This window comes from Nicrophorus vespilloides, unplaced genomic scaffold (genome assembly GCF_001412225.1).
Source record: "Nicrophorus vespilloides isolate i.1.1-1 unplaced genomic scaffold, Nicve_v1.0, whole genome shotgun sequence".
Taxonomy (NCBI): Eukaryota; Metazoa; Arthropoda; class Insecta; order Coleoptera; family Silphidae; genus Nicrophorus; species Nicrophorus vespilloides.
In genome coordinates this window covers 53,245-77,402 of record NW_017096522.1, presented here as the reverse complement: position 1 = coordinate 77,402, position 24,158 = coordinate 53,245, and the positions used below count along the sequence as shown (strand labels likewise).

General features: G+C 32.7%; 1 protein-coding gene across 2 annotated transcripts in view; it reads right to left on the bottom strand.

Annotated features, from left to right (window-relative positions):
- Window positions 1-17,335, bottom strand: part of LOC108557331 (protein bunched, class 1/class 3/D/E isoforms-like) — a 26,386-nt gene extending 9,051 nt beyond the window's left edge. The window contains exon 1 of one of the 2 annotated variants that reach the window (XM_017913809.1): window positions 17,062-17,335. In XM_017913809.1, the coding sequence (XP_017769298.1) occupies window positions 17,062-17,189 (128 nt within the window). In that variant the 5' untranslated portion in view covers window positions 17,190-17,335. Of the gene's footprint in view, window positions 1-5,036; window positions 5,372-17,061 lie in introns of those variants that run through there. The other variant, XM_017913810.1, reaches the window with a different exon arrangement.
- Window positions 17,336-24,158: the final 6,823 nt, after the last annotated feature.

The window sequence follows — 24,158 nt, the reverse complement described above, 5'->3', positions numbered from 1 at the left end:
TATTGAAGCAGGAAAGGCTTCTATTCAAAGGCGATTAAACCGAGCCCGAAGATGTCGAAACACTTAAGTTTTCGTTGCGATTTAAATAACTAATTACGCATTAATTATTTATAAGCCGGAACGCTCCATTCGAGGCGCGAAAATATAAATATATATATACACACATATGCAAACAGCGAAAGTCGTATATACCGTTCGTCGATCGGTTTCATTATTAGCTTCAATTGGCACGGATCGGGCTCGAATTATCCTCAATTTAAAAGGTTTGTTGTTTTCCGCGCGATTTTTCGGCTATCGGCGACTTTATACAGGGTCGGCGATTTTATTGACCTAACTGGAATGAGCATTGAGCATTAATGGATCCAGATTGATCGTCAGATTCCTCCAAAACAAACGTCTGGTTAAATGGAAAGGTCTTCGACATTCCGTTTCCAAATCGAACATTTTTAAGATCTTAATAATTAATAATTTAGATTTATTAAAACATTCATTTTTGAATAGTAATATCAGAAAATAGCAAAAAGTTTAATAAAAGTTTTACCAATTTTTGTTTTTAATAAAATCTATATTTATTTAGTTATATATTTCGGAATTCATTTTTGTTTAAAAAAAAATATTTTGAAAAATTGCCATAATTTTTCAAAGAATTTCCATAAAAAGAAATAATGAGATATTATCACAAATAATTTACACAGAACATAATATAAAGTCTCACTTTACAAAATGTCACTAAATAAAGCAATAAAAACTTACAAGTATAAATGCGAAAGTGTTGTTACAAAAAAATCTCACGTCTAAAAATTCCTGCATGAATAAGAAATGACAGTAATAGAGGACCACTATGTTAGATAACAAATTTTACAAATTGCTCTTTTTTTTTCTTCTTCAAGAAATTGACTCATTTCCTTGGCAAATATGCCAAGACAAGATAATCAACAGGTTTAAAAACTTTTACAAAATTGAAAATAGGAGTAAACAAAACGTTATACCATAATGTCTATATTTAGCTGAGGACTTCCAGATTAATGATCGCGCCCACATGTTTGTCCATATCAAAGTTGGATGGAAAATAAAATGAAATTAATAAAAGTTTTTATTTAAAAAAAAAATGTTTTTTGCTGCAACTTTGGCGTGGGAGTGTAGAATCGAACGGGTTTACGCGAAATCGAAGGACACGCGCGGCGGGAAATTCGAAAATCACGTGGGTCGTAAAAACAAACGTCGAAGGCTAGTATGAAATGGGAAAAAAAATGAAGAAGATGCAGAAAGTTTGCAAAAAAACGAGATACGGTGAAGAGTTTTGAATGCCACGAGATTTTTATTACTCAACTCTCCACATGTAGCTTAAATTAATAACGCCTGAAAAAGGGTGCCACGTGTGCAAGCAGCAACAACAGCAGCGCGATTTTTTTTCTCTCATCTACGTCTGTTTTGTTACCTGCTCCGCTCGTTATTCAAAGCTTAATGCATTTCTATTTGCCCACGACAGTATTGAGTGTTTGAATTTATTATTAATCTGTTTGCTTTCAATATGTGCTATTGTGCGTCGATATGTCGCTGTTTGTTCATCTAATATTAACATTTCGCCTTTTAAACGTTGGAGAGCAGAGAAGAAGCGAGTTGTAAAAAAAGGTAAATATTTTCGTCGATTCGTGTCGCTTTATTTATTTATTTCTTCATTGTTGCCTTCTCTACATTACTTTATCCCGCTACTTCAACTCGTTTCGCTAACTCCTCGATATTATTTAAATAAGGAGCGTTAAGTAAGTCGGGACAACGTGAGTTCAATTTGATGTGAAATAACAACATTAGAGAGAAAAAGAAGCAAACCGCAAATTTTGAATGGTTAAAAATAAGCAAATATAATTATCATTTTCTTTTATTAAGGATAAAGATGGAAGGACTTTGGATATGGGTAATTGCTTGTTAGCGGACGTTAAGGTTATTAATGACAAATCGATAGTTTCATGTAACTTGTAGGGGTAATGTGTGCAACACGACAGGTAATTTGGAATAAGTAATTGAGGAGCAAAAACTGTAGAATTCCAAGGAGACGGAGCACTTGACCGTGAATTCCCTTTCGGTGCGATCATCGATTTGAAATATTAATATTTCAACGATAAAAAAATAATTAATTGATCAAAGAAAACGGAGACCGCTAACGAAGAGAAACCGCAATTATGTCATTAGAGGCGGACGTTTAGTTAAGCCCAAACAAAGAGCTGCTGCAACGGGATGAAAGCAACAGAAGAAAAAATATATAAAAGCAAACAAACTATGTACTATGTGTATATGGCTGAGAAGAAGATGAAAAGAGAGGCTCGTTTCACGGTTTCTTCTTTGTTACGTCGAGGAAACCGCAAAACGATCTCAATTAAACTGACTTCGAAGGTTTCCAGTGATGGAAATGTAATTGGGTCATCGCCTATACCAGATATCGTTTGTTCCTATGCTCTTTCGTAATCTCGTTTTGTATATGTCTTTGCCCCAATTAGTTTCCAACGGCTTCTTTCCATACTTAGTCTTAAGATAGTTTTACTACAAGTGATTTTCGACATTTCATACGTTACACAATTTTCATTTAATATTTCTGGAAAGTACAAAAAAAAATTCAAAATAAAAATCAAAAAATTCATAAATTGACAAAAACATTTTGGGTTTTCTATCAAGATAAGAAACAATTGTTTTGTACAGTTCATTGTATTCATTCTAAGCATTTTTGTATTGTTTTGTTGAATTCTTGTTCTAAATTGTCATTATCTGGCGAGTTGCAAATTTCGAACGGCCATTTGTTTTTCCTTTCATTTTGCTGAGCCTCGAATAAATGGCGGGTCGTTGGGTCCACCAAGACCGTGTGTATGCATGGAATTCGTTAAAATTCGATGCATTTTATTTCGCTTTTGTTTTTCCGTCTTCAAAATGAAACGGGTTAGACCGGGGTCCACCGGACGGCATTATTCTTATTTAACCTTCTTTTTTTTCTTCAACACTATTTTGCATATAAGAAACAAAAAAAATCTGTTTATTGGTGAAAATTTTGAACAAAACCTTCTCTTTAGAATATTTTCATTTCTACTTATTATTAGAAAATTTAACTATATTTCAGTTAAAATTTACAAATTCAACAAATCTAAGTAATTAAATGAAATTATTAAAGTGTACGTGAAACGTTTTATTATGTTCGTAAACACTAGTTTAAATCATCCGACAGTTGGTGACAATTAACGAAAAACACGGAGATTATGTAACCTCTAATGTTTTGGGAACAAAGCGTTGCGAAAGGATAATCTAATTAAACATGATAAAGTGCGGTACAGTGTTTTACACGAAAACGGAAAACAAAGCGAGTGCATCAGCTATATAACAAACTCATATATTTGTTTAGGATACTTGTAAAATCTTAATCCATAAATTTTGTATGTATCTGAGTCATTTTAATGATTATATAAACAATCTAAGTTGCATTTTGATCGATCGCAAAATGAGACTTCGACTCAACGGATCCTTCGAACAGGACACCGGTGGCTCATCGTTACGCAACGCGAGATCACTTTCATTCATACGTGTTACGCAATTACTTAGGGTGTTACGTTGTGCGACGATCATGTATAAATAGGTGCACGGGAGACGATAACGTGCTGAAACATCATATGTGTACTTCTTGAAATTCGATTTAGTATATTGATAAACTCATTGAAAATAGAGGAAACATTATATAACAATCCAAATAAACAATGTATCCAAACAGCTGAAGTTTCGAATTAAAATAAAGTGTCTATAATTTCAATGATAATTTACAGATAAATAAGTTTAATGTATTTTTTTCTATATTGCACGGCAAATAATTATTACATATGTACATATTTTTTTTCCTCTAATTATATGCCGTGTCGCGCTATAAAAAAAAATCATACTAACAAAAAAAAATAACATTCCAATAAACGCAATTAGAAAATGCACATTTCCGATAAATAATTTTATAATTAAAAAAGTTTTAAAAGTCAATGAAAATATACATGGAAAAATGACTAACAATTTAAATATATTCACAACAAATTTAATCACGAAATTGTTGTTTTCTGGTATGTTTTCGAAATGAAAATTTAATTATTTATAAGTAATTGATTATCATTTTTTTAACAAATTAAAATATTTTTTCGATAATGATTATCTTTGACAAATCGTATTCATTGAAAATACATTTTATGTTCTGTTTCTGGAAGTAAAAAGTTAAACTAAATATTCATGTTTTCTTCATTCTTCATAAGCAAAGTTAAATTTAGTCAATGAAAACAAAGTAGTGTAGCAAACTTGAACGGAAATGGAAACAGAAATGTTCTTTGTTAAATATATTCTCAGGAGTTGACGAAATATCTTGTTTAGTCTGAAAATCGTTTGTACTTTTGAAGTGGAATTTTTAAATTTATCGAAAGAAAAATTGTTATATAAAAGTACCTAATGGAATTGTACAAATTTTTCCATTCAATACGTTACGCGTTACAACGTTCACGTGTTTTTCCTCTTGTTTCCCTGCTTCTTCAACTTCACCGTTCCTTCTCTAATTTGACTAATTCAACAGACACAAATCGGACATCGTGAATAAAACATATTCATTTACTTATTTCGTAAACGAATTCACCTTTTATTTCCCCCCCACCCCCTTTTGCTTTCGAACGGCATGTGAATAAAACATTTCGTGCGCGAACTTAGGTTTCTGTTACGGCAACAAACAAAAAAAGCGAAGCCGATGCTTACATAACGACCGGTCGAAGATCCGACTGCAGCAGCAGCAGCAGCTTCATCTGAGAGAAATCATTTTCTGAATTGGCCTACGGGTAAGAAATCGAATGCATGCATGCCGTGTGCTCGACTGTGTGCGTTTGTGTCTACGGTTACGTAACGCTTTGTTTTTTGTTATTTATTTTGGATTTCGGTGCAATCGAGGGGTCCGAGGCGTTCGAGCGCGGAGCCAAGTGAAAGTGTTGTGTCTTCGCTGTTTGTATTTTTTCAGATGAGAGTAAGGTTCAGATGCTTACTTGGGTAGGAACCTTTCCAGGTGCTTGCGGATGGTCTCCTTAATGTAGTCGGCGGAGACGTAATTGCTGTATCCTTTGGTGTTGTAATCAACTTTAAGAACTTCCATTTTCATGTTTTGCTGTTGCTGAATATTGGAAGCTTTTGCTACTCGTGGTAGGCACTGGTCTTCGGGTTTGTAAATGTTGGTTGGGTTGCAAGCTGAAGCCGCAGGTCTTCGACTGGTAGTTGTCGTAGTAGTAGACGCGAGAGGATGCACTTGGTTAGACTTAGCCGCGGACACTACTCAACACTAAGCAGACTTAGTGGCGAATAAATTTCGAGCGCTAGTCTGGTGAGCGCCTCGCGGTATACCGAGATCTCGCGACTGCGCGGAACTCCCCAGACGCTCCTACTTCAAGACACCCGCACCGAAATCTCTACAACCTAACCACACAGCACAACCTTATGAGTTAAAACTTTTTATTTATTGCCACACGAAAATAGCGGGCTCGATAATCCATCACTTGGAGGTGGACCAAAAAAACAGAATCGAATGGATGCAACGCAAACAAGAAACGACCGGATGGATCATCAAATTTATCCAAAAAACATTTCTCTAATCCCACTTCCTAATTCTAAACATCCAAAGATAGCTTCAACATTCCACAATTTTTACCTCGACTATCACAAAGTCATATGCACTTTCATCATCTTCTAAGCAAATTTAGACTATACAACTATCTAATATTAGCTTATTCTCTAGTATAATTTCACCAGTTTTCGTTGATAGATCAATAGAATCATGGTACAAAAAACACAGTTAGAGACTGCTACACCTGCAATTTTTTTTGTGAAACTTCAGTTTAACATTTCACAAATTACATACAATATCTAAAGTTTGACGTATCACAAGCCTTATTAATCATTTATTAGATTTTAAAATATTTTTCTAGTACTTTTTATTTTCTCAATAAATGAATAATCAAGAGAAAAGATATCGTATAGTTAATTATGTAATTCATTTCAACTATTTGATACAAAACAGACAGAAAAACGTAAATTTGATAATGACTGCACTTATAGATTTAATTAATCGTTTAGTAAATATTAGCATTTCAAATCTATTAAAAAAGCAATTTCGTTGAAATTATATTAATAAATGAATTGATAATCAAAATAATACAATATATTTGTACTAGCATTATTTTGTAAAGCTTTTTCTAAATTTTTGATTAATTTAGTTAGATGTTGTCACTCCCATAGACGAAGTTGACAATAACTATTTTTTTGTAATTTTCATACAATACATTGTAATTTAAGATAAGATTGTTAAATAATCGCAGTAAATTTTCAAGACAATTCATTAAATTAATCAGATTAGATATAAAGATTGAATTAATACAAATTAAATATGAAGAATGAAACTGTGAAAGTCGTTCTGTAATTTAGGGAATGTGTTGAAATTAGACGCTGAACTTTAACGCCGTTATTCACGGCTTCGATTTTATGTTCTTGAAGATATTAGCAGCAAAAATGCAGTTGCACGTTCGATTTTACGAAAATGAAGCAAAACAAAGAAGGAGAGAAGATTAAGCAGACAAGAAATGCGACAAAAGAGTTGCGAAGCGCTTCGGACAATTAAAAAGTTATTTAAAAATCATTATACTTGGAGCCGAAAATAGATTTCCAATTAAAATAGCGCGAGAGTGTCCTAACGAAATACACTTTGAGCTCGTCGAAATCAACTTTTACTGCTCGCCCTTTGCGTACGAAACGAAAATCAATCGTTAAAACCGCTCGACGTCGGTTAATAAACCAAACTAATAAATCGCGCTACCGGGAAGAGCACGGAAGGATCGAACTCCTCGAAAGCTCGCGGATTACCGCTTTGTAATTGCTTTTTCACACAAAACATTTGATTTTTTATGGAAATTCATTAAAGCAGGTGTATAAGATATTCCAGGAACTATTGAACTTCCATAAGCAATTTCACATAATTATCTGGAAGATGTGTTATATTTGGTTTGGTTAAATCTTAATTCTAATTTCATTATTCCGATAAGTAAAGAATAGATGAGACTTTATGTAATAAATAATTTAGGGAAAAACACCTGACGGAATCCAAGTTCACGTGCTGGGGGTGGCCCTACGATTTATGCACCTCAAGTGCTCCTGATTATACCACTTATACTTCTTCATTCCGTCCGGCCAGAGTTGTTTGTCTTTGCTTCGCCTGTCTCAATCGTTTAACGTCGTTCAATTCTGTTGCCAAACAGGGTACGGCATCGGCCGTCTCTATTGTGTTTGCCTTTCGCAAGATCAACAGATGACGAGACATGCTAAAAAAGGGATCTTTCTTCTTACGTTGTCCCCCTTGCCGACGATCACACGTTTTGTGTGTAAATTTACTCACTTTTGCGTGCGTGTTTATATAAATATAAATTGTGCTTGTATTATTCTTCTCCCCCGTGTTCAACCAATTCAACTATCCTGTTATCATAGAAGGCACATTATCAGTTTGTTTTTTAACGATAATCACCGGAGATAAACATTATCATTGGTGCGACGACTAATTTTAGAAACGCGCTTCGAAAATACTACGGCGGCTTTCCACTAAATTTAATTTACAAGTATTCTATATTTGAGATGTCCTTATTATCGTGACCAACGATTTGGCCGAATCCTGGTATTTCCCGCTTGGGGAATCCACCAGCTACGTGATCTTACTAATAAAACTATCCCCTATTTATATATTTCTTTCCATTTGTCATCCTGTTTAAGTCGGTATAGTTTCCTGTAGCTTCCTTCATCGAAATTTCCATCTCGCGTAGGTATATCGACATGTCTGAAGGTGTAGCCAAACCTAGGCTAGCCTAGGTATAGCCTAACCTAGCTTCGCCTAGGTATAGCCTAACCTAGCCTAGCCTAAATATAGCAAAATGTATGTCGGTATAACCTACCCTAATCTCGGTCGACAATACAGCTGGCGGATGCGTTTCTACCTAGTTCTTACAAAATTGTAATCAAATGAATACAATGGATTCTCAATATAAGCGATACTAATTACTAATCGTTTTATTTTTTATATTTATGATTTTGTTTTCTCGCATTTCTATTTATTATTTGTAAAAAAAAAATCTACGTTTGGAGACAATTGACTTGGGTCGTTTATAAGGAAAATTCACTGTACATTTTCTACATCGAAAAACGAATTCTAAAATAAAACATAAAATTTCGATTATAACACGCATAAGTTTTACTTATTGCAAAAATCATACAATACTTAAATAATTAATATTACTTAGGTGTGTTTTATATACGAGATTTAACGATAATAGATGATTATATGACGTAACAGAGAACATATATTGTTTTTACAAATAAAAGCAAAAATATTTTAATCATGCATTCAAACTATAAATTTGAAAAATAATCTATTTAAGGATTCTAGCTCATTCAAATTTACCTTTTGTCACCTTTGAGAAATTAGAAAATTACGCCTTAATATATTAGTGATAATATTTGCATATTACAAAAAAAAAATATATACATTATTTATTTATATTAAACTTTCATACTTTCCGTAAGACTTAAGTAAATGAATGTTAACAATAACATAGACACACGTGGTATGAGATACTGGTGCTGTGTGTATACAAAATAATTTGTTTAAAGTAATTATGACGCGTGACCTTGAAGGAAGCATTGTTGAAGCAATTTCGGCGGCTCAGTTGTAAATGTAAAAAAAATCTTTGCTGGATTCCGAAGAATGCAAATCCACGAATCAAAAGACATGCGGCTTTTTACGTATCGCTCAAACATGAAGACGTAGACGTAGCGACACAGTAGCGACGATCCTTCCTTGATTCGAGCGGCGATGTCGTAACCGAATGAGAGGAGCTTCTTGCGAAGTGGCGAAAAGGAAATTGACGTCGTTCCCGGAAGCAATAAATTATTTATTTATTTCTTTTTCTTAATTAAATTTGCGTGGACGCGTGGCATCAATTCCGCATTGGAATTCAATTAAAAACAGTACGGGTACGCATGGAAATCACAATGCTTGGAACGTGCACGAAATTGAACAAAGCGACAAACGAAAATAATAATAATAAAAAAAAAATGCTCATATGAAAATAACAATAAAAGCGGCGAAAACAAAATCACTTTTATTTATATATTTATATAAACAATAGAATAAATAACTGTCAACGAATCGACATAATTAGTGGATTATCTGATTGTCTGGAACAAACGGAACGTGCGAAACAAAACGAAAATGGTTCATCGCATTGTGCCGAAACGATGCTTTTGAGATTAGGGTGTGCATGATTAGGTTTACCTTTCGACCTCAAGAGAGGTTTAAAGGCTATCGATATTGTTGGAAATTATTGATTGCGTGGATCCAGTAAACAATCGCAGCTGCAAGTTTAAGGTTATCAAGTTCTGAAAATGTACCTGATTAATCAAATTTTAAAAAAAATCTTAACTTAACGACAATTTCCTCTAACAATTAGTCCATTCTGAGTGTCCTTTACATTCTGACGATAATTGCACCATTTACATCGAAAACACAACAATTTGCATCACAACATTTCCAATCTATTAAAAGATGACGCAAGATGAAGCAAATTCATCAAAAATTAGGATTTGATAAATACACCCAAATAGGAAAATTATTGAAGCTTCTATTTAAATGAAAATAGTTGTTCAAAGATAAGGACAATTGGAGCGCTACAAATCTTGTTGTCTATTAATTATTGATTATTTTAGGAATTTTTATTTTATACATTAGGGCTGCAGATTTGCAACCCTATTTGTAGATAGGAATCTATTAATAATATATTATTTTAAAAATACGATCGAGGAAGAGACTCAATGTCTAGTCGGAGAAGCGAAACAAATAATATCTCGTAATGTTTATTTTAAAGCGGATTTGTGCTGAGCAATCCCGAATGACGTACACATCCATCTACAAATCGGCGTTGTTTTGCGATACTTTTGTTTCGCTTTGCGTGATATTGGGATGGACGAGTGGCGACTGGTTGTGACAACGACAACGTAAAGCGAAGCTACGTTGCGCAATCATCTGCTAGCGACAGATGCAACGTGCGACGCGCGGTCTACGTGCGCGGCACGTTTCGGCCAAAAGACGTATTGTCCATAATCAAATTCTTTTGTCGTCACATTGATATCATTCTGTTTTCACTTTCTTTATCCACATTATCCTTCGCAATCCAAATCCATCCCAAACGGAATCTTCCACAGCCGTGACGTATTATTTCATTACTATTTTTGTTTTCCTGCTTATTTTTCCATAGCATCCAGATATTTTTCCATAATCGTAATCGTGATTGCTAAATCCCGACAGATAAATCCATTTTTCGAGTGCTTTATTTTTTTTGTTTAATGTAGTTCATGTTTTCAATGTATTTTACTGTGCGTGTTTATGATGTTTTTTTTCCTCTCGCATTTTAAATATACTTATTATGATTGGACATTCTATTTTATAGCGGCGAGCTGTCTGCGAGCGATCGCGAATTTTAAACGCCGCGGGGATAATTTACGAACGCAACGTGCGACGCGCGTTTCGCAACGCCAATTAATCCGGGCTTCAGTTGAGAAGAGAAGAGGTGAAAACGAGCACAAACTAACCGAATCAACCTAGAAAAAAAAAACAAATTCGATGGGTTGCGTAATAGCTATTTTCACCAATGTATACGATGTAAAGCAAGTACACCGATGTAAAGAAACTCACTGGCGACGTCGCAATAAGGGACACTCTATGTATAGTTCATTACATCTCAAGTAGTGTTTGGCAACTTGGACAAGTTGTCATGCGAAGCAAATTGAGATGACAATCCTACGCCAGCAACTACGAGACTTAAGGATTTTATTTTTGTTATTGTATTAAGTTTTTTTTTATATTTCAATTTATTGTTGCAATAAATAAAATCAACAAACTTAAATTATCAAAGCTCTTTGGATTCATAACAAAACATTTTGCTAATCTTCATGACCTAAATTTCAAAACCGTATTTTTTTTATTAATTAAATTAACGATGTTTTTTTGTTCTTTTCAAAAGACCAAGATTAGATTTAAATGTTTAAATATCTTTTATCTTTGAAATTCTGTATCACATTAGTGATTTTTAAACTCTAAACGAAGTAATGATGTAAACAATTGAAGATTTCCGTTGTTCCGTCTATCAACACGTACGGTTTCCGCTTTATCTACATTTATCTATAATCAGTCCAAATTACGTGAGCACAAGAAGCACGTTAAGCGACGATGGTCAGCGAAGGAAGCTTTGTTCGTACAATGTTTATCATCATAATTATAATGACGAGAGATTATGGTTGATGACTATTAATTAATGTTCCTGAATAGATATTTTGAAAAATATTTACCTAATTCCGTTTTGTAATGAATTATACACGGAATTATTATACTACATATTTGAAACTTTTTCTTCAGTTGAGCCATAAATAATAAAAAAAAATATATCGCAATTAATAAAATACATTTGCGAACATTTGTAAACGTTCACTTAAAATGCTTTTTTGGCGAATGTCCAACTGAAGGGTTTGAAAGCGCTTAAATCTTTGTTCTATCTTCAAGTAGATTTATAGCCGGAACATTAATAAGTGATTTTAATTGCATTCTTTTAACATGCATTTTTATTAAATGTTATGTCTTATATTTCTACTTCATAATATCTTTATATTTTTATTAAATAGGAAAGATTTCAAAACTTTATTTCAAGTTAGTTTAACATAAATTTTCCATGTTAATCATTGTTTACATTGTAATTGTGCATTATAACGTTATTAATATATAGATTATATATCATAGTTTTAGTGTAATTCATTGATAACATTTCAAACAAAGTTTCAAAAAGACTAATAATTTAATATATTTAAGTTCAAATCAACAACTTTGATTTATTACATGGAAATCAATGTTACATTATTATTATTATTACACACATTAAATGTGCGTAAAATTTAAATTAAAAAATATTGTCTTTTCTATAAAAATCTTAAAAATTAGGACAATGTTTATGTTTTTTTAATTCAAACTAATATAGTTCTGTCTCTGTTTCTTTCATGCATTTATTATATAAAAAATTCTTAACTTTAAATTCTAGGAATAGAATCGATGTATTTACATAATATTGTCGCTACTAATTAACGATTATCCTTGACGTTATTTTTATTAATTAATTAATAATAATATATATAAAATATATCAATTTCAGTATAAATTTTGTTGTGTTTCACAATTTTAGGAAAAATAATAATTTTATGAAACATTGCCGTATGGTACAATTCGTACATTCCCAAAAAAATGACGAATCTCAAATATCATTGGAATTACGTGTAATGGATTATTCATATTTGAACGTCACCTTCTACAGCAGTGACGTAATTGCGACATCCAGTGTAAACACTGAAGGAAGTTCGCGGCTCAAAGAGAGTGAGATGGAAAGAACATACGATGAAATAAATATTGTGAATATTCTAGTGTTTCGCGCTAGACAGCGTGTCCAAAAAAATTGTTCCAGTCAACACTCGTTCCGATTATTCACCTCGCGATTACGTAACGCGCACAGAGATAGATATACCCACCGAAAATGCGTTATCTTGGAAAGGTTACGCAACCGAAACGATAGTGAAAAGGTAATCAGGTGCGTCGTACTTTGGATTATTATCAAAGTTTCGATGTCTTTGATCAAACATAGGTGTTCCGATCTTGCGTCAGCTTTGAAACGGTGACGACGTACCTTAATTAATTTACAGCGGGCGCCGTAATTAGATTCGAGCGGTCGATTTGGGTATTTGGATATACCGAATATTTATATTTATATCTTATATATATATACATCTACAAAACGAGGTTACATGTTTCCGAGTGGACAAGAAGGCGAAAACATTTTTAATTGGAATTTACGTTTCGTGGAGCGCAAATTAAAAACAAACAGCGCGAAAATAACCCGTCTGTTTATGGAAACGCTGAAAATCGATTTATAGCACCTCCAAATGATTTTACCTTTTTCCATTCCGATTGCGACAAGACTACGATTTACTACGATTTGGAAAATGAGCAAAACTGTTATACTTCATCTAACAAAAACAATGAATCTCGAAGAAAATCGAAATGCAAAGCGATTATTTATAGAAATCTTATCGCGACAATAGCACGAACTACAATCACGTTTAAATTTAGAACAATGGCACAGGCAAAACTAGAAATATAGAACCGTGATTAATATTTGATAATTGTTACGAATCCAACTGATGTTGACTTAACACTTACTCACAGCCTCGATTACGTAAGTTAGCACTTTTTTATTTCTAAAAATATGCTGCAATGTGCTGCAGGAAACACGAAAATTCATGGCTATAATTTTTCGACAATTATTATACTTTAATCCAAATAGACAATTTTTTTTTTCATATTAAAATAACATGTTTTGATTTCGTTCGGAAACATGTTTAGATTGATCTGGATTTATTTGATTTTTATACCATGTTAATAGAAAACTATGTCGTCAGCAAAGTTTGCCGTATTTGTGATAATTATGTTTACGAATTCGTCAAAAGTAAAATCATTTTTAAGCAATTCCATAAATTTATGCTAACGAAATGATTTGTAATTATACATTTTTTTTAATTAAAAAAGCTTACATTATTTTTATATAAAATGTAAAAGAAGCTATGAAAATTTCATAATTTGAAATAAAGTTAGACTTATCCACAATTGTAACATAGAAATTATTCAAAGGCGGACAAGCTCAATAATAAAGATTGATAGTATAAAAATGTAATAGATGTATTGTGAAGTAGAAGAAATTTGATGGCCACATAAATATTTTAAATATTTTAGTTATAAATCTTCTCGACGATAACCTAACATCCCAAGAGCTGTAACATTTCACACCTTTGGATATACCTTTGATTAACAATTACATTGTACGTTTATATTATGTAACTAAATGAATTTTCCATTGGGTATTTACAACGTAGAATTCAGTACTAGTAAATTGTAAATAGTACAAAATTTATATCATATCTTATATAAAGTTGAATCTTAGTAATAAAACCGATGAAAATATGCCAATCAATCATTTTTAACGAACCAAAGATTAGAATATTCGAGAATGTTAAGTAAGTGGGAATAATTAATTGATTGTTTCTTACGAACCAATCGGTTCTCAATTAACACGTACAATCGATTACGACTTGCACATGATTAAGTCGAGAGTTTGAGGCGTTCTGTTTACCACAACTTCATTGACTTTCTTAGTCATTACTCGACTTACTATATTTAGAACGGACGCGAGGTGGAAGGAAAGGGGCGAAGAGGAAGGAAGAAACGCATAAGAGAAATAAAAAGACATAAATAATAAGAAAAAAGAACAAGAGACAGGACAAAGAATAAAAGTGTTATTGATTCAAGCGAAACTGCACACGTAAATTTAGAGATGACGTGATGCGTTTATTACATTTTTTGCCACATTTGTGTATATATATATATCGCCCACGGTATTCATGTTTACTGCTTTATTTTATTTATTTAACATCAGAGAAGGGGAATAAATAAAATTTAAAAAAAATAATGAAGTAAAACATTATAGAAAGTGGAATGGAATTAGCGAATTTTTAATGAATCTCTCGCACGTCATTTAATCATTAATCACTTCGCGTTTAGAGAAATGACCTGTTTCGTTGTCGTTACAAGTATTCTGTTGTTTCTCCATTATATTTTGGTGATAGCATCGATATTTTCGGCGAGAGAAGGAAATTTTCGACGATTTTATTTTTATGTCATAAGATCCCTCAAGGTTCCGCGCTCGGACCGATAATATCGACAGTTCTAATCTGCTGATTATATAGTATGTGTTTATGAGGTAATTCTATTTTGGAAACGAAATCGAGCGCAAAATAAAAACGTNNNNTTCGGGTCGTTAACCCTTTTCCTGTTATTGTTGCCAATAACGTACTTGATACACGTATATTTATTGGATAGTGACTATTTTTGAAAACTTCAGTCAGATTTCTATAAGTCTAGCCAACAATCCTCCTTCCTAATGTTTGCAACTGTCAGATAATGCTTCGGATTTATATCCAGGTGCGTTATCTCGCATAAATTTAATGATGATAACATCTCTTAACGTACATACGAGGTTGAAAAAAAGAATGCCCTATTTAATGTACAAAGTTTAGTCATCTCAAACATCTAAATAAACTATTAGAAGACAGCTTTTTTTTTCATCTAAGGAAGCAATCAAATCGAACAATTTCTTAGGATACGTCTTTTATAACATTGGGAAGTGATCAAAAAAATCAGCGATAAGATTCGTCCGGTCCGGGATTTTCCCATCATCACAACCAATAACAATAACATTCTCGAGATCTAAAAGCGATAGTTTATAGCGATAAAATCTCATTTTTTCTCTTACTTCAAATTATTTTTACTCTGCGATTCGTGAGTAAATTTAATTGGATTTTATTGATAAAAATTAGAAAAATATTTAAGAGCAAAATATGTACATCACACATATTTTAGGATAAAAACAATTTAAATCCTTATTAATAATTGTTAAAGTCTTGTATAAATATTAAACAAGATAATACGAGTTACAAAATAAATATTTCTCCCGATGATAACACCAAAAGAAAAATTATTATTATTATTATAAAACAAGTATATCAAACAAAGATCACTCACATTCACTGGTATTGGTTAACAAGCTTTGTTGGGTTTCTCAACGTCGTAATATAAATTGTATACAGAAGATAACACACAACACATACACATCTCAGTCTATGCAGAAATTCTATCTTCGAGTTAACGTTTAACTAGTGAATTTGTATCAGAATATTCAACATACCCTCCAGTTAAACATTAACCCTAATCAGAACAAATCGAAACCGTAAAAATCTTAATAACAAACAAACAAAAAACCGCATAAAATAACTTTGAGAGAGAGAGAGAGAGAAGTTGTTTACTATAAATTGAGAAACATTTTATGACTTTATTATACGGATAATACACATAAATTTATCACTAGCTAATTGGGTAGATAAAGTGTTTAAATTTTTAATTCAATCTTTTCACAGCTGATTATTTTCCTCCTCGCTGAAAATTCGTACTGAATGCTAATCTATGCGAAAAAGTTCTTGCAAAACTTTTAGATTCTAATGAGGAAACAGACATAAACAAATAAACACATGGATTGCTTAAGTTTATTTTATTTTTTTAAAATGTTGTTTAATTGGCGATTATCAGTCGCGTTCTGTTATCTAATATTTTGCTTTTTTGTTTGTTTTGAATACAATTTTTGATGCGATTATGACGGACAAGGGTGGGAGCCTTGCGGAATCCCTGGACGCAACGCTCGAAATTTGTTTATTTTTGCTTTTGCACAAGATAAGAAGCATGAATTATGTTATTCGTGGTACTTATGTGTAAATTCGATGAGAAAACAATTGATTGTTGTTTATTTATTCTGAATGCGGCGGTCGGAAGCGTCTAATGGATTTAAGTTGCTAATTTCGATGAACCGCTCCAAATTTGATGGTCCATTGATGGGTCCATAATAGAGAGAAGAGGTGGCATTCTGAGGTGTTTGAAAAGTTCAAGGCCTATTGGCGTCACCCGGTATCGCACAGACTGTGGCAATCACAATAAAAACATGGACATAAAATGCAAACCGTTTTCTGTTTTAGTTTTCAATTTGAACAGGTTTCGCGGTTTTGTTGAATCTGCGTGTATATGCGTATATATTTTTGTATTTATTTGTTTGTTTGTATTCGAAAACCGGATTTACTGAATTGATATTTGTAAAGGTCAATTATAGTAATTTGCGTCATTGCGCAATTTGTAACAATTTCGCGAGGAGATGCTAAGTTTTTGGGGATCTGATAAGATTAAGTTGTTTGTGTGTTTTCGTTGAAGTTTCGCACTCTCGCGTCATCATTGTCATAGCTTTATTTTAGGTAGAATGATGATTGACACTTTTGTGTTGATGGGTCACTTACCCAATGAAATTTTTGATGAAGCAGTAGACGGTGAAGAAGGTATTATCGTTGAAGTCTAGGCTTCGGAGGATTGGCAGGACCAGTCCTTGGGACCGATTAAGCACTTTGTACCTTTGAGCTGTAGACATGATTGTTGGTAAGCACTTGTCCTCAGATCAGATGGGCTTGTCTCATGGTTGAGAAGGGATTGCGTAAAATAATAAATAATAGGTAACGAAATTAGGGGGGAAAGATCTATCGATCCGGCCACCCTTCCAGTGTCTCAGACGATACTACCAAACGCGGAACGGCGTTGTGGTAGTATGACCTGGATCTATTGATCGCTTATGTTGGTACATGTGCGCAGCGAAAAGGGCTAAAGGGTGGCCTGGCGGTTGCGCGGTATTTACAATTACCTTTCCCCCGAAAATACTCGAGAGGAACGGACGCAGAGCATAACACGCCTAATTTATTAATGATTAACCCCCTTTGGTTTCCGAAAAACCGCCTTGAGGTTGGCTTCGATTCCGGCGCGAAGGGCATAATACCATCGCATGTCCAGACCGCCCTCGATTCTCATCCCCCCATTCGGGCCACCTTTTTATGCCGCATTTTCATGCGTCAAATACGAAATTTCACTAATAACAAAGCAACCTTCTCTAATCCAATCGATACAATGCACCACCTCACTGCTATTTTGGATCGTTACAGACCTCACTCTTCAAAATCACACCGAAATAACGATGACTTCTCCGTGCTCATTAAACCATAAAACTTCATTTAAATTGAATCAAAACATTTTCACCGATCCTACGTCGAACTCATTCAGAATTTAAGTACCCACAGAGAAAATTCGACCTTCATCATCCTTAATTACTAATTTACTTATTCAAACAAATAATCTTCACTTCTATACATATAACAATAAATTAAATTATCCACTTAACAATATTCAAATTTAAAAAATCTAAATCTAACTTTCCAAAAAATACAAAATAAAACAAAATTTGTCATTTAATTTGATAGAAACAACTAAATTAATCAATGTTTGTGAATGTTTGGGGTTGTTGGATCATCTCTTCATTATGTCCATTTCATTGTTCTTTTTCTCTTATTACGCTATTTGTAAAGCTTGTTGTCATAAAGATAGATTGCTTTATTAATAAATTCTTTCAAAAAAATGCTCAACTTATGTATAGTTGTATATAAAAATTACCCAAATATGTTTTTTTTATAATTTAATAACATTTATTGCAACAAATCATGCTACATACTAAAAAAAAACATAATATAACAAGAAACTAAAAAAAACAAATTGATCTGCTACAAAGGGTCATAGGTCTTTCTGCCCTATAATTTAATATTTTCTAAAATATTTATTTTTATCTTAACATTTCCAAAATAATATTTTACATTGTATACTTTATACAATTTCCAATTTTTATAATTCTGAAATAAAGTAAAACCGCTAAGTTAATATTCTTTATATATTAATTATAATACAAAGTAACACCTGCATTCAAATAAATCAGGTGTTCTGCGTGTATTGCTGGGAAATTCCTATAGTAACCTTAGGATTTTTAATAATTAAAGCAAACGATAATCCAAGAATTTTGTTTAGTCCTTGGAGTATTAAAAATGATCTAAATTCGCAGACAGGGCATTTGTTAAACAATGTAGATATTTTTTTGTTTCCAATTCCGTACGTGTAAAATTTCCAATGCTATACAGATTGATCCGCGTTACTTTCAAATGATCGACAGTCGCATTATATAATTACGAACACGAGCGAAAAGAAAAGCGAAAACGAGAAGAAGCAAGAAAAAAAGAAACGCGTACGAACGGATCACGAATCGCACGTCGTTTTTTAATTAATCTGTTTGATTTTAATGTCGAGGTCGAAGGACGTAATTGCAAGCGAAAATATTGTCTTGACAATTGTGAAGTGTAGGTGACCTACTCTCATGCATCATGAGGATAAGCAAAAGTAAAAGAAATAAGAATAAATAACAACAAAATCTCATCGAGCGGCTATCATTTGTGATTTCCTTATGGGTGTTTTTTGGGTAGGGCTGTGATCTATTGCAGCCCAAGGTCCGCGTCGGATCGATGGATGTATACATATGACAAGTTGCAGATGAATGGAAAAACACGGGGTCCTCAATCAAATGGTCGACCGAAAAACGATGGATGATTGAACGTTTTGCGAAAGATTAATTGAAGCCAAAAAAAAACACATACAAAAAATAATATAATAAAACAGGTTTCACGAAGTGAAAATGGCTTTTGCATCGATTGATTTATTCCAAAAGATTAGTGAAAACGAAAGTTGGAACAATTAACTTTCAAATCTGCTCCCACGCACACGACGCACGACGCAAAATTCATAGAAATCGCAGTTCCTCGCTCGCATCAGGAGGTGTTACCGAATTCGGGTCAATCCAGGTCGCATCTCCTCCACCTCTTCAATTTTCTTTTTTATTAACCGGTATTTTGTAAACAATGGTTTCGCCACTTTTGATCATTAACAGTTGAACAACAAAGTCGTTCTCGAAGAACCAAAAAAAATTGGACATAAGAACAAATATGTTGAACAAGGACAGGCCAATGCGAGGAAAGAGATGCACGATCCGTTCTCACTCTTGATCCTAATTAAATCTTTCGAAACAATTATGAAACACATTATTATTTTGTAAATATTATGGAAATTAAGAAAATAATATTAAACAAATGTATCGATTTAATTTTTCGCAATTTATTTTGAAATCAAACCTTCAAAAATAAAATCTTTAATAATAATAATAATACTTTTTTAACATAATAATATTTTGTGCGACAAAGAAATATATACGTGCCAAATTCAACAATTTCTTTCAGAAACTTGAGATATTTACGAAATGTGAGATATCTACGATGTAAACTTGTAAACTAAGATATCTCGAATTCTGCTACGCTTTTTCTCAGAGTAGGCATTGTGTTTTTCTTATTTAGTTCATTTAAATGTATGTTCCTGCAATGGAATTTCTTGTTTGTTCCATCACATTATAAAATTTATAAAATTATAATATGTGAAAGAACATTTTTCGCATGTAATTACTAATTGTATTATTTTTGAGAAAGAGCTATATTATTATTTTATATATAAGCTTATTTGGAATAATCCTGAAGTCATGACAACTTATTCTAAACTTAGAAAATCTAATATAGAAGTTATTGACAGGTTCCGATTAAAAGTAATGAAGATAGATGAAGAACTCCAAATGGAAACAGTAGATGAAGTTATCGAAGGAAACATATGAGATACCAAACTATGACGGATATAAATCTACTTGACTGCAGGTTGAGTTTGTATTATGTAATAAATAAGGAATATGTAAATAAAGAAAATTGCTAAAATTAATTTAAAAAAATGGATAATTTATGATATGCTACAGCTTACACCTTAATTAGCCGTAAGCCATTGAAATATTCATAACTTTCTCTCCATCTACAACACTCTTCGTTCCTTTTTATTTCTTCTTCTTCCGATCTGCAAATCCGTACGTAATTATATATTTGGCCATGTAAAATTGCTTTCATTTAAAATAGTTGTACTACAGTGAGGCACATAATTGAAGCGATTCGCAAATGGGTCAAGTATCTTTGACTTTGTGCATGTGCGTTTGCGCTCTCACACTGATTCGTACATGTGTGCATGTGTTTTTCGTTCTTGGTGTGTATCTTAGGCGGAACAAGGTAGATGAAGGTGGTATTTTTGCCATAGCATCAAAACGACACACACAATGGACGGCTTGGCATAGGGCCAAGGGTTGCAAGAAGCCAATTAATTCCGAAATTTATAAATAAACCATTGGATCAGTAAATAAATAAGTGAGTAAATAAATAAATAAAAAGATTCGCGGCCGTCGCGACATTTAACGTCCAACATAATATAACTGAGCAATTCACAAATGGGTCAAGTAGGTCGCTTTTCGTCGCATTTTTTTTTATTATTGTTATTATTTCCATTCAATATATTAACCAAAATCCGATTTCATATTATTATTTATTAATATTTTTTTGTATTTTATATGAATCAATTTAAATTTGTTCATGGTTAAATTAGAAATAATCGGATGAAACAATTTGCTGATCTTGGAGTAAATATTATGGTCTTTATTTCCGCTCGCGTAAAAATACGTGATTCCAAATAAAACGCGAACGTGAATCACGTGTGTTTACTCGTTTGGGTTTCGAGCTCGAAACAAAACAGAAATCAAAGCGAAATATTGTTTTTAATAAACAAACGAATAAATATGAGGCACATTCGCTTGTTGTTTGGAGGATACTCATATACATATATATGTTTTACTGCAATTTAACCTTCGAAAATCAACGAAATTTTTGTTAATTAATATTGTGAATTTATAATTCCATCATATTATTTACATATATATATTTTTTTTCAATAAGCATGAATTTTCATTATTCAATGATTCCGTCTAATTTAGATACGAATGAAATAACTGAATTTATACAATTAAAACAAAAGAACTTTTACGTTGTTGGCACCAAAGAATAAGACGTTGTCAATTGTCATGGTTATGACACGTTATGGTATTTAAAGACGCGTTATGGTAGCTAAAAATGCGCTATGGTTGCTAAGGACGCGCTATCGTTGCTAAGGACGCTCTATAGTTACATATGTTATGGACATCAGCGATGTGCATCATCTCAAGTGCAACTTATTATATAAGGTTTTATTTGTTTAGTATTTTTTTTAAAACGTCAATGGTTAGCATAAAATAAATGAATAAGACGAATTCGACCCACTTGTACATTCGCAAATCAGTCAATTGCGCGACCATTAAACTGTTTTAAATGGCATAAATTGTTCCCAATTTGGTTTATTTCAGTGTTGTAAATACGTTTTACTTAGGAACCCAGACCAAATCTGGGAGTTGCAAGTTGTCATATTTTCTGTCACAACCGAAAGTCCTCGGCTACAAAATTCGTGTGTCATTAACTCAATTAAATTGCAGTGCGTTGAATGTAATAGCTTCACGTTGTTTGAGGAACAAAGTATATATGCATGTACAGCAACAGGCAGTGTTTATGCACGTATACATATTAACAACTACCAATTAATTGCAATTACGTAAACCCGAACAAAAGGAAATTAAATTAAAAAAAAATGATTTACAACTGTTTATTCTTTTTTCAAAAATTAATTAACGTTAAGTTTATTTTTGTCTCATTTAAAATTCATATTTATAATAAAAATTACAAAAAAAATAATTTTATTGAAATATTCTAATTTCGTAATTTGAATTAATAAATTTATAATATTAGGTTAATCTTAATCTGGTTTCATACATCACCTGATCAATCAATATTCATGGTGATCTTGTCAATCAACCTAAATCAACGTAGATCAGCTGACTCGAAACATTACTAATTAATTGATCTTTCTCTAATGAATTACGTAAGAAATAATCTTGTTTTATTGAACATTTTTTTTATATATTATAAAGGGTAGATATGTGTTAAGAAATTATATTAAAACCGAAAATACTTTTTATTAAAGGAAACGGTAAAAATAAAACTACAAGGACACGTTGCATTTTAAGAAAAGTAATAAACATAACAAAAAAGTAGAGATGGTTTGGGTATGAAATTCAGTGTCATTCGGAGAAGGAAAAAAAAACTTTACACTATTAAAGTGCGATTTAACGTGGGTACATCAAGGTCAGAGGAGGCAAAAATTCTAAACCGTGTCATGCATGCGTCTCATTATTTTTTTTTTCGTTCTGTGCAAAACTGTGGCCAGGTTTAATTAGTTCTGAAAAATTTGAACGAAAATTGTTTTCATTGGAAATAGTCACAATTGAATTTGGGATTCGCAAATGGGTCAAGCGGCCTAGCAATAGTCGGCCAGGCATATGTGTATATATATATGCATGGGTCTCCTCTCCTGACGTAAGTATTGCGAGCGGCGAATATTTCGGTATGACTTTGTCACTCATTTCCACCTTAACCAACTTAAAGTCGCTGCCAAAAGAACTCGGATACCATTAATAATGTAGATGATACACATTGCTCTCAGGTATCGTTACTTTCACCATCAATGGAGGCTTACTTCTCTGATCAACCTATAGCACCTTGCCCGATGCCCCTAGTACAGTTATACCTGTATGTTAGAAGCAATGTGGTGAAAGAGGTCAATGTCGAAGTACAACAGAGCAAGCACAAAGCGAAAATTAATATTTCATATTCGTGCGAACTTGAACCAATACACCAACCAAACAATCTAACCATGCCGATCTAACCTCCATCCTAATCACCGAAATCCTCACGAGCTGCAATGCGATATTCGCGTTCGGTTCTTTCCGAAATCGAATTCGCCGTTGCGAAATTTTCGATTTAAAATAAGATTGGGTCTCGGATTAGATTGACTGTGTTGTGTGACTAATTAATACCCGCTCGGGCCTCCCTGAATCGGCTACTTCACTTTTAGAAAGCAAATCGGACACCTCGTTGCTTGCCTGATTACCTAATCCCACGCACACGCTGACCCACGATCGTGGGATTCATAACAAAAGTCCAAGACGACACCCTACAGTTTTTTCTTTTCGAATTCAACAAATCAGACGCATTTCATCATTGTTATGATTATCTTTACATTTTGTTGTCTATTCTGGGTAAGAATATAAAGCCAGGTATCTAGGTCAATCTTAAGTTTATTCGAATCTTCTCGCTGATTTCATGCTTCACCTGATCAATATTCACAATAACCTTTTAGAAAAGCTTACATGAAACATTTAATTTTATATTTTAATATATTTGAATGTTCCATCATAATTCGATGATCAATGACAAAGTATCTAAATCTACTTAGATTTTCTTATACCAAAAATAATTCTTAAAAATATCTAGGTATAGAACATTACACGAAATATTTGGATTATTGGAAAAAAAAACAAATTTATTTGAAACTAATATTATAATAAATATTTACAAATGTACTCGAAAATGTTCCTAAATTATATTATATTAGCTCAAAGATTAGATTTAATAATATCTAGGTTAATTATATGTTGATTTGAATCTTTTGTTTAATTCCATACGTTACCTAATCA